The sequence below is a fragment of the Rattus rattus genome, chromosome 4 (assembly GCF_011064425.1).
Source record: "Rattus rattus isolate New Zealand chromosome 4, Rrattus_CSIRO_v1, whole genome shotgun sequence".
Classification (NCBI taxonomy): Eukaryota; Metazoa; Chordata; class Mammalia; order Rodentia; family Muridae; genus Rattus; species Rattus rattus.
Window position 1 is genome coordinate 161,884,213 of NC_046157.1, and position 11,958 is coordinate 161,896,170.

At 51.6% G+C, this 11,958-nt stretch overlaps 1 protein-coding gene across 9 annotated transcripts in view; it reads left to right on the forward strand.

The window, feature by feature from the left end:
• The window catches only part of Agap1 (ArfGAP with GTPase domain, ankyrin repeat and PH domain 1), a 428,036-nt gene extending 418,502 nt beyond the window's left edge, over positions 1 to 9,534 (forward strand). For all 9 annotated transcript variants that reach the window (XM_032901597.1, XM_032901598.1, XM_032901599.1 and 6 more), the window contains 2 exons: positions 7,073 to 7,328; positions 8,219 to 9,534. In XM_032901597.1, the coding sequence (XP_032757488.1) occupies positions 7,073 to 7,328; positions 8,219 to 8,422 (460 nt within the window). In that variant the 3' untranslated portion in view covers positions 8,423 to 9,534. The remainder of the gene's footprint in view (positions 1 to 7,072; positions 7,329 to 8,218) is intronic.
• The last annotated feature ends 2,424 nt before the right edge of the window (positions 9,535 to 11,958 follow it).

Below are 11,958 nucleotides of genomic sequence, written 5' to 3' on the forward strand. Positions count from 1 at the left end.
TTTGTTGGCCATCCTCGCTGCTCTGGACTGACCCCTAGCAACGCAGCTGGGGAGAAGGCATGCGTGGGAGCAGGGGTCTGGGCTTGCCCTGCAGGGAGGGAGCCCCCCTCTTTCCCCAAGCATATTGTCCCAGCCCCGTCTTCCATGCCCCTCTCCCAGTTCCTGTTTAGCTTGAGGCAGGAAGCACTTTGCAAATTCCTTGCTGCTAGCCTTTTCTTTTCTCTTCTTCCTCCGTCCTTCCTCTCCTCATCTGTCACCAGTTCAGTGCTAAGTGTGGCTCCTCCAGTTTCACCTCCCCACCCCAAGGGCATTCATTCCTCCAGGATGGCCTATAAAATCAGTATTAAAAAAAAAAATTCCTCTCCCTTGCCTTAGGAAGGAAAAATGTTTCCGGAAGGAGCAGTGTGGTGACGTGTGCAAACACAGAATTACTTCTTGGTCTTTTATCACTCGTGGGGAAGGTTCAAATAAGAATGAACTGAGAGGACTTCACAGGGAGTAGACTTCTGGTGTGACAGAGCCCCCAAACCAGAATTGTGAATTTGACAGCTGAGGACTACGCCCCTGAGGGACAGACAGCTCATCATAGCAGCCCAGAAACACTATCACCAGGCAGGACAGCAGGCTCCCTGAAGACCAAGGGTTGTCTAGCCACCCACCCCCATGTCTGCCTTTTAGTGACGCATCTCCCAGACATCCGCAGGACGGTGCTGAAAGCCGGTCAGAAGCTCCGTGAAAAACTTTTTTTCTGGGAACCAACCCATTAACCTTCTTACCCCTTGGCAGTGTGCTGAGCCCTCCCTGCCAGACCCAAAACACAGCTGGCGACAGTCAGAAAGGGCTTCTCGGTAGGAACTGAGAGAGAGGGCATCTTTGTGGCAGGAATGGAGCGGGTATTGCCTTAGGACTCTTTCTCTGGCTGGGGGTGGAACTCAGTTGTTGCGGCATTTGCCTAGCACACATGGAGCTCTCGGTTTGGTTCCCTGCCCTGTGTAAGGCCAGACATGGTGCACACCGTAATCCCAGCACTCGGGAGACAGAGGCAGCAGGAGGATCAGAAGGTCAAAGCTAGTTTGGGCTACGTGAAGCTCTGCCTCATAAAAACAAAAGGCTAAAAGAACCCTCTCTCTAAGAAAGGTGTTCCGCGCACAGTATGACCTCTGCCTCTCCTAGGCTTCCCCCAGTGCTCAAATGACAGTGGGTTTTAGCCTCACACAGTGACTTTAGTCCACCCCCAAACCCCACCCTCCTCACCTCCTCACACAGTCGTAATTTTCTTCCTCTTTACCCTATACCTGTTCTGCCTACTGTTGTTCTTTTTGCTCGCTTGGTTGGGTTTTGTTCTCAGTGTTAGTGAGGTCATCCCAATCAGGGAAACCTGTAGATGTTGCGGAGGCAGAGACAATCTGAGGTGTCCCATGGGTGCCAGCGCGAGCCCTCCTGATCATCCTATACCTAACAGGACAGCCACTATGACTATATGCACTCTCTGCCCCACCCAACCCCGAGACCCTCTGCCATCTCCATTCCGGCACCGATCCATGGACTCATGACCCATCCAACTTGGCTCATGCAGCCATAAATAAAAGTGAGGAGACCATGAGGAGAGGCTAGGTCTTCCTCTTAGTCTTAGTGGGCGGTTGTAACCAATGTCTTAGACTGAGGAATTTATTTGGGGAACTGGGGACAGGGCCCAGGATCTCCCACGTTCTAGCTGGATTGAACAATATCACCCTCAAAATCCTGGCTCAGAAGGATCTTGGGGGCTATGATTTCTACAGAGGACTTCGGGGGTGGGGGACACGTATGCACAGAGCGTACTGGTTACAGAGCGGGATTGTTGAGGCAGTACCCTCATGGACTCGTGAGAGGAACCATCTTCCGCTCACGGAGATGGGCAATAAAACCTGTATACCAGTATCAGGCAAGCTAGAAATGGCACGCACATCCCTAGACGCAGCCTCAGTCACTCGAGCACAGGCATGTCACAGTCATTACCATAATGGCAGTCAATAGTGCTGTCATTTGGTTGGCTTTGCCCTGGTGACGACAAGCCCTGCAGTTAATGCCTCCAGCACTAAGCACAAGGGGCTCGTGTGAGGACTAGACCCTAGGGCTCCGGCATAGCCAGCACATAGTGAAGAGCTCTGGCCCCAGCTCTCCACAGAAGTGACGAAGTCCTCTGCATGTCCTGACTTCCTGTTTTCCTTCATGTGTGGTAGTGATTGTAGACTGTGTCTGCCTCAGTCCCCATCCTGAGATCTGGTAGATGTCGCCTCAATTCTGGTACCACAAAGCCGGTGGTCCTACATCTGTGACCTCTGACTTCTGCTCACAGGCCATCAGGAGGCTGAGGTCCCCAAAGTCAGCCATGGTCCATCCCTCCCCTCACCGTGCTCTCAGTTTGGGTGTCGTTTGGCATTCTGTGCTACCAGCTGCCAGTTCTGACTGGCAGGCCTCAAATGAGACATGCCCCAGGTGTCTTAGCTAGGGTTTCTATTGCTGTGACAAACGCCATGACCAAAGAACTTGGGGAAAGGGGGCCTATTTGGCTTACACTTAACACATTGTAGTCCATCATTGAAGGAAGTCAGGAAAGGAACCCAAACAGGGCAGGAACCTGGAGGCAGGAGCTGATGAATGGGCCATGGAGGGGTGATGATTACTGGCCTACTCGAATGGCTTCTCAGCCTGCTTTCTTATAGAATCCAGGGCCACCAGTCCAGAAGTAGCCCCACCCACAACGGCAGAGCCCACCTCCTGTCAATCACTAATTAAGAACATGCTCTGCAGGCTCGCCTCTAGCCTGTCTTAGGGAGGCAGTTTCTCAATGGAGGCTCCCTCCTCTAAGATCTCCAGCTTGTGTCAAGTTGGCATGAAACCAGCCCAGACACTGGGCAGCTGTTTCTGTGGCAGCAGCTAAGGGCCTAACCAGGTCACCCCTCCCTAAGATCAGGGGTAGCTTTGTCCAGCCATCAAGCTATAGAGAGTGTCAGAGCCTACTGTTGGCAGAGCCCAGCAAACACTGAAACACTCGAAGGGCTTTTAGCTCTGCACCCCAGTCCTACCCATTCTCTAACCCCAAGCCTTGTGTTCGGTCACCAGTAGCCTGTGGTTTACACACCAGGCAACTTATAGTCAGATCCAGAGGGAGTCAGAGGGCTGCTCCCATAGGCTCTGTTTCAGGAAGGAGAGGCTATCTCCTGAAAGCACATCTCTTTGTGTTTTTAGGGATGGGGTTGGTTGGTGTCTGTCTTCTGACAGGTTATCACCCCCTCCCTCCCTCCCTGCAGTTGATTTATTTAAAGGTGTGTCAGCACCAAGACCTGATGAGGGGCTGGCCCCTCCTCCCTGCTGATGGCAGCCGCACCAATAATTCATTTTTTAGCTCATTAGCTAACGGAGGCTGTGAGCAGTGGTCCTCCAGGGCATTGGAACGAGGCGAGGTGATCTACTGCCAGCTCCGCTGCTCTTGAACTGGCCTTCCTTGGGGACAATGAAGCGCATGGCCAAGGGACCCGACAGTGACAATTGGAGTGCCGCGCCCCAGCACTGTGGTTTTCTAGGGTGGTGATGTTGACAGAACAGAAGAAAAACTGTGATCAGAGTGTCCTCTCTCTGTGGTGAGAGCTGGGAGAAGGATGGCTAAGCCAACATAGCAAAATACTGTGCAGGCTTCCGGAACTGGGAGTGCCTGGTGCAAGACCAAGGTGTATGATGGGTGGGGCTCTCACCTGAGGACACCTCTCTTCCTGGCTTGCACGGCCCTTCTGTTCATGGAGGGAAAAGGAGGGTGGCTAATAACTCTTTCGATGGACCCCAGCCATAGTGGATTGGAAATCCACCACAAGGGTCCCATTTAACTTTATCTACTCCCTCTCAGGCCCATGCATACACACACCCCAAACCTAACCCCAGACACACTGACAACCATGGGGTCATTTAAACTAGCCAAGACCCTTGCCCTGGGTGTCCAGAGGGTCTCTACACTCTCAAGGGACTCACTAGACCCCTGGCCAAGAGCAGCCCATTTCCCCCACCCGTGCCCAGCATGATGAGTTCTGCTGCTTTCGGTGACAGGCAGCCAGGTTAGAACCCTCCTCCTCTGCCTGCCCGCCAGACACCACACTGGTGAGTGCTGTGTGCCTGACCATGACTGACACAGGGACTCTCTACAGTTGACAGCTACAGAAGAGCCACTGTGGCCAGAGTGTAGACCACACGAGAGGTCTTAGGTCTGAACAGCCCTGGCTTTAATAAGCCCATTTTATAGATGGCAAAACAAGTGTCCAAGGAGGGGAGAGTGAGAAGATAGAGTGCTGAGACCCCGAGACCCTCTCCCTCCCTCTAAAGGAGAGAGCGCAGCCTCACAGCCCTTTTCCTTCCCAACAATCACTGGAAAACTTCACCAAGCCACATGCTGGGGTGCACTTGTTAGTGTAGGCAGTGGCCACTGAAGACAGGGTCTGAACAACAGGAGTACTCAGGAGTTGATGGGAGCAACTGAACTCACACCCATAAACCTTCCATTGCCCTGGGCCAGACTCTCTTTCTATACTAAATGGATTTCAGCAACAGCAACAAAAACAAAAAAACAAAAACAAAACATCAACAACAACAACAACAAAAAAGAACAGAGCCAGATCTGATGCAGGCATGAAGCCTGAGGCCTCACTTAGACTTCTGGTGAGCTCAAAAGCCAAGGGGCCCGGGCGATGGGCACTGCAGGGTTCTGTTTCCATCTGAAACTAAAGTCACACTGCCAGCAGTCTAGGGATTGTCCTTGGTGGAGGCAGGAATCTCTCTGCTCAGTCTTTGGCTGGGTATTTGAATATTAAAATGAAATTTTAATCATCGCAGTTAAGCCCCGAGTTCTGATGTTGAGTTCTCCCGTTACCCCTGGATGATCTGGCAATGACTTTTAAAATCAACTGGAGCAGAATAAGACAGTGTGATTTTAATGCCTACCCAAAAATGAGAGTTAGCAGATTGGAAACTGGAGGTCTGGACGTCTCCTACCCCATTAGCCCTTCTCATTTAACTCACGTCTTGCTCTTTCTCCTTCCTGATTTATGAACTACCTCAACAAACGCTTAACATGTTATAAACAAGCTTTTAAAATAGAGTGTGAAGCCCTGCGGTCTGGGCCTCGCATTCCCCGGATGTCCCCCTGCCTAAGTGAGGATGTGTATGAGGGGCTCCTCTGCAGAGGCTCTAGAGGCCAGTTCATCTCAGCTGCAGCCAAGTGTTTGTCCTGGAAGTCTCTGAATGAAGAGTCAGGGGTCACTTGGGGGTCACTCACATGTACCAGGAAGTGAAGCAAAACTAATCCAGATTTACTCCTGGAAGAATCTGTTTGCCTAAGTATTTAAAAACAGATTAGGGCTAACCTGACACTAGGTCACCAGGCGCAATGTAAACACTGTGCAGAGGTGTAAACGAGGCCTTTCTTCTGGGCCTTGGAAGCAGAAATGTAATGAGTTTTCTTTCTGGAGGGTTGGGGAAGGCCCCTGATTCCTCCCTGCAGCCCTGATTATTGCTGCGAGAAGCTCTAGGTTTCAGAAGTCACTGTGAGTCAGGTTCCTACTGAAGTCTGAGATAATTACAGTCTGCCCATATGTGTGGGATTTGCTGGCTTTCTCCAACACCCTGGTGAAAAAGCAGGGCTCAGGCTTTGGGAGCACACCACCTGCTTGCTGCTCTAAGGGTTACTCATGAAATCACAGGTCCTCTTTTAAAACACGCACGCACGCGCCACCCCTTTTCCTAACGAGGAGTAGAGTCAGGAGGACCGTGGAGTTCATCCTTTCTCGCTTAGGTTTCTTTGTTTTTTGCTTTGGTTGGTTTGGTTTTGTTTTGAGAAACCTGCACCCACATCTAACTATCCCAGAGCCTACAGGCAGCTCACAGGGCCCTCTCACTACGTGCCAGTGGCTGGCCTGGAACTCACTATGTTGACCAGGCTAGCCTTGAACTCACAGAAATCCACCTGCTTCTGCCTCCCTGTTAAAGGTTCACCTCACTGTGCCCAGCAGGCCTACCTTCTTGATCTATGTAATATAAACACAGAGCCCTGGGAGCGGGGTGGTCTTTCCTCTCTTCCTTTTCCACCCCTTCCTCCTTGTCTGCAATACTTCCCTGACAGGTAGGCCCCCAGGCTCCTAGTCTCCAGGTCGTGGGAGGAGCTGGAGACAAGACACTGTGTCCATCGCATCACCAGGGCTCAACCTGATTGCAGAGCCCACAGCCTACTAACTTCACCCTGCCCTCTTGTCCCTAGCTTTGCTCCGGCCTCAGAGGCTGCCCATTTTTTTTCCTCTTGAGGCTGGGCCCTGGAACATGTTTCCTCGGAGATCAACATTCTGCACCCTCCCCTTAAGCCTTCCCCAAGTCTCTAAAGAGATGACAGATTCCTGTGTGAATCTTCAGTGTTTTCTTCATCTGGAAGTGACAGGAGACCCTCGCCCGTGCCTTCATCCCAGACTAGTGGGGAATTAGGAGCAAAAGGGACACCGTACCTCTGCTGCCCTACCCCTAGCCCTGTTCACTTGCCAGCACTAGAGTCAGTTCACCTGGGACCTTTCTTTTTAGTCAATATAAGCATATCTCTCTGGGGAATCCATTCATCCATCCATCCATCCATCTCTCCCTCCCTCCCTCCCTCCCTCCCTCCCTCCCTCCCTTCCTTCTTCCTTCCTTCCAGAAAGCCCAAGCCTTTGAGCTACAGAGCCTGTGTTTGTATTCACTGATGCAGGCCCCCAGGCCCTGCATGGCAGATAAGGCTGTGTTCCCAAGTCAGAGTTCCCGTAAGGGAGCCTCTACAATAGCTTGCAAACCACGCCCAGAGGTTCTGGCTCTGGAACTGGGATGGGAGTAGAGGATACGGGCAGAGGGATACCAGTTCTGGAACCATGAATCAAACACCCACACCCCCCCACCCACCCACAAAGGGGGCCGTATTCTAAGAGGAGACGGACGCTGCTCTTTTCCTGTGCCTCCTAACCGTGGCGACTGCCAGAGCAGAGGTTCCAGCCTCAACTCTAACGCATACCTGCGTGGTGACTTCTTGCAGGGAAGAAAAGGAACGGTGGATCCGGGCCAAGTATGAGCAGAAACTCTTCCTGGCCCCACTGCCATGCACAGAGTTCTCCCTGGGCCAGCAACTGCTACATGCCACTGCTGAGGAAGACCTGCGGACTGTCATCCTGCTTCTGGCACACGGGTCACGGGATGAGGTGAATGAGACCTGTGGGGAAGGAGATGGTCGCACAGCCCTGCACCTGGCCTGCCGCAAGGGCAACGTGGTCCTGGTTCAGCTGCTGATCTGGGTAAGTGGCTGCGGTGCCCACCACATGCCCAGCAGAGGGTGGCATCTCTGTGGGGTCAGAGTGCATTATTCTCCTGACCTCTCTCTCCTATAGAAGGCCGACCCTGAGAGCCAACCCTAGCGGGATTAGAACTTTCCATCTAGACTTACCTGCCTGGGGGTATAGAACAGTGGGCGGAGAGAGGGGGTGGGGAGAGGCTTGGTGCAGAGCAGAAATGAAACAGATGCCCATTTGCTAGAGGTCCCCAAGTGTCTTTCTAACGGCCTCTCAAGTCAAACATTTTGGGGTGATAGAAACTGTTTCTCATTGTTATCTTCTTGGGGACATAAATAATTTGAATGACTTCTAGGAGTCCCTTTGCCAAACCTTCGAATTTTTATTTTCATAATACAGTAACGTTCCTAGGCAGCTTCCTAAAAACACCTCCAGGATATCAGCCACTAGTACCTCTGTGTCCACTCTGGTGACAGGATCCAATGCAGCTAGTGTGCGTGCATGGGTGCGTGCTTGTGTGCACATGTGACACAGCAGTCCTGTGGCTGTCAGAGGACAGCTTGCAGAAGTTCATTTTGTCTTTCAACAACGTAAGCTCTATGGATCCAACTCAGATTTCAGTCTTGACAAGAACCTTTACCCTCCCAGCCATCTTTCTGCCTTCTCCATGTATATACGATTAGAAAGCCAAACTGAAGTCCTCTGATCTGTTTGTGAGATGCAGAGGCGGGAGGGGGGGTGGTCTTTTCCTAACAACGGGGACAGAGCCTGTTCAAACTCCTTGGTCACCAAGTGTCTATCCCGGCTCCATGCACATGTAGATCTGAGGTTGTGTGCAATCCTTGCCCATCCGTAAATTTCCAGGGACACTAACTTACACTCTGTTGCCTCTACAGTACGGGGTGGACGTCATGGCCCGAGACGCCCACGGGAACACAGCACTGGCCTATGCCCGTCAGGCCTCCAGCCAGGAGTGTATCGACGTGCTTCTACAGTACGGCTGCCCCGACGAGCGCTTTGTGCTCATGGCTACCCCCAACCTGTCCAGGAAGAACAACAGCAGGAACAACAGTAGCGGCAGGGCGCCCAGTGTCATCTGAGCTCAGCCAACACTCCACCCGGGATTCACCCGGGATTCCACGCCCACCTGCTCCGGAAGTTGCAACACCACGTGAGTCTCTCAGTTCCCTCCCTCTTCCTGGTGGACGCCTTCCACCCACCTGCCACTCACTCACCCCACACGAAATCTCCAAACCTGGACATCCTCAAGGGGAGAAGAGGCTGCAGGCTACAGAACGGAACTCTTTTCCCACCCTCCGGAAGCAACGTAGGAGGGACCGACCACCTCCCGGCTTTGAGGATAGCACACGACAACGGGGGACCCCTGTTCCAGTGGCCTGGAGACGGAGCGGGGGGAGGGGCAGCAAGGAGAAGGGGCAGCGTCCCCTAACTGGCAGTTAAGCACATCAGTACATTTCGCCTCGACCAAAAAGGAGGCTTGGATTTCACGTCTTCTCGGGGGAGCTTGACGGCATAAATCAGAAGCAAGCACAGTTTGTCAGGTCTGAAGCCCCTATGATGGTAGGTGTCAAATCAGTTGTAGCTAATCTGTCCAGGGAGAATACTGGCTTCATTACACTTGTATAGTCGAGTTCCTCCAGCATTACCGCTGTTTAATAGAACGTGATTAGTCATCACCGGGAAGAAGGCATATTAGCCGAGGAGGTAGTTACACGGCACGCTCCGGTGATTGCCACGATATGATTGCCGTGCGCCTAGCAGCATCATATTACCCTAGACGTGTCTCTCCAGCCCTCGGAGCCCTCCTTCCCAAATTCACTGTCATAATTTAGTATCTGTTTAATTTTTCAGTCCAAAGAGAGGAAATCAGTTGCCGGGTATTATTTGACTCCATTCCCCTTTCTTGGTGCAAAAACAAAATGGAAAAAAAAAAAAAGTAAATAAAGAGCAACTTGGAAATTCTAAAAGAAATCATGAATTCAGCTGAAAACGGCTTTCAAATGTGTTCCAAAACTAAGTAAATACGTAAAAGGATTTTTTTTTCCTGAGAGATTTTTTTTTTTCTGTACTTTGGCCACAACGGATGTGTCAGGCCTCAGCCACTCCCGATCCACAAAGTCTGAATCACCCAGGTTTCTGTCATAGATAAGATGTGTGAAAATCTATTCGAATAAAAGTTCATAAATATGCATTGATTTTTGCACAGACAAATGGCACCCATGTTAATTTATAAATTGAGCTGGATGGGAACTAATAACGTGCAACTGGTTGAGATCAGAGGGTTACAGATCATTGTCCATGCGAAGTGCTCCCAGCAGCAAACTACCATTAATCTGAAAAACAGCTTTTTAAAAGGTGCGGATCAGAATAAGACGGTGGCACAAATTGCTTATTAAAGAGGGAGGGGGAGGGGAAGGAGAGAGGCAGAAGAGTGGGAAGGAAGGCGTGCACGAGCCCTCTTCCCAGAGGCAGGTTTTAGAGCCGAGACCGTCCTTCCCAACCAAACCAAGGGGCTGTGGCAAGAAGGGGTGATTTCGGGAAACGCCAGACCCACAAAGGTGTCCTGTAAGCAGCTGCTAGCCGCTCTGGCACAGCTCGCCCCGGAGAGTCCGTAGACGCCGTACACACGGTCCAGCTGTCTGGCTCTAACACAGATTGCCATCGTGGGGCACGGGGGGCATCAGATGCCAGACACCTTCAGCACGGTGGTCAGACAGGAGCACCGAACCGTGACACTATTTAGTTTTTAAGAAAAGTTGGGGCAGCCTTGCCAGAGAGCTCCCGTGACAGTGTGGCAGGGAGAAGGCCATCACACTGGAAAACAGGACCCTGGGCAAAGCCACCACCGGCAGGCATCCTGTGGAGAAGCTTCCTCACGCTTATATATCTGAACTTTCTATTTTGTAAGAGTTTTTCCTCCTCTTTAACTTTTTTACAAAAAAAAAAAAAAAAAAAATTAAAGTAGATGGGAACAAAAGTAAAGCTTTACACAGCATTTAGATGTGGGCAGTGTCTCGTGGAGATCTCCAGGCTCACCACAGCCGGAACTGACCAGTATCCAGAAATGTCACAGATGCGAAGCCACAGGTCTGAGACCCCTGAGCTCAGCCCCATGCGCCCTGCATTTGGTTTTTCCTCCTGCTATCCATCACTGTGTCGTTACTTTAAATGTGAATAGAGAAAGCGAGCTGTCATTGCCTACCTATTTTTTGAAGAATGCATCAGCATCCGACCCTGCGATCCGCACACGTAGCCTTTACCGTAGACTTCTATAGAGAACACAGATAGACTATAAATTCTTAAATTATTTCAGTGTAGTTAATCCCACTAGGAGTGCTTCTATCATAGGGGAGCCTACTTCGGAAAGGAAACGGACTCCTTTGTGAGGCCTCTCTTCGGGGTGTATATGAGTGTGTACATATTACCGTGTGTTTATAATATGATATTTTCCCAAATGACTCCTTGTTTCATATCACCCTCCGCTGCCTGAATACGCAGTTGCTTGCTCTGGTTCCCTCCCACCCTCCCTCCCTAGGTCGCTCTGACACCATCAGTTCTTCCTCAGAACACATGACCCCTCCCCTGCCAGTTTTTGCCGTGCTGAACTGCCCAAGGATTGCCCACTTTTTCATAAGCCTGAGTTTCGGCAGCAGATACAAGGGTGGCAGCAGGGCCTCCGGGGCTCTCTGTGCTGATAAAGGAGAGACGTGGCCTAACCGTGCTTCTGTTTCACACCAGGTCCTTCCCTCAGCGATGACCTGCTTGTTCCCATTTTCATGCTGACACCAAGGCTGGGAGAAACAGGGACAAGATGGCAGCCCCAGCACCAAACACTTCCTCTGATGGGAAGCGCTTTTTAGAGAGCATATCTGAGTAAGATAGTCGCACGGTGGACTGACTAAAACCAAGAAAGGAAGTAGAAAGAGTTGGGGTGGGGGGACTCGTGAGTTCTCATTGCAGACACACTGTTAGAGCTGAGGCCACTCTCCTGCCAGGAGTGAGGGGCTCTGGGAAGGGATAACCCACTGCAGAGTCCATTCGACACGGAGTCCATTCATATTTGGGGTGAATTTCCTCTCTTGTCGAGAAGTTCCCAGCTGGGGCCAGCCACAAACAGGCCTGTGATTTGTCACTGGTCCTGGGGAGGCAGTGATAGAACCAGGCACATGTCAGACTCACCTGGGGTGACCTCTGCTTCTGACACCCTCCCCCAGGCTGCGAAGTGTCAGGGGAGGAAGGGAAGCCTCCTGATGCTGAGAAAGCCCCTCTAATGGTTTGTCTGGTTTTACAAAGAGCTAAGCACTGCTCTCCCATCATCCCCAAGTATCACTCGAGCCTAAGAAGAGCCTCCTCTCCTGTAACCTCATACCTCTGCTATCGGCTCACCAAGCCGCCTCCTCCCTGCACTGCTGGGGTGCTTACACGTGCACACACACACACACACACACACACACACACGCATGCACATGCACGCACACAGGCACACACTCGAGGAGCATACATACACTGTCAGTTCCCAGTCCCCATTAACTTTGAGCACCATAGCACCTCAGCCCTTCGGCTTTACTGCCTCTGTCCCCTGAGAAGCTTAGCCAGAGAGGGTGAACCCCAGGGC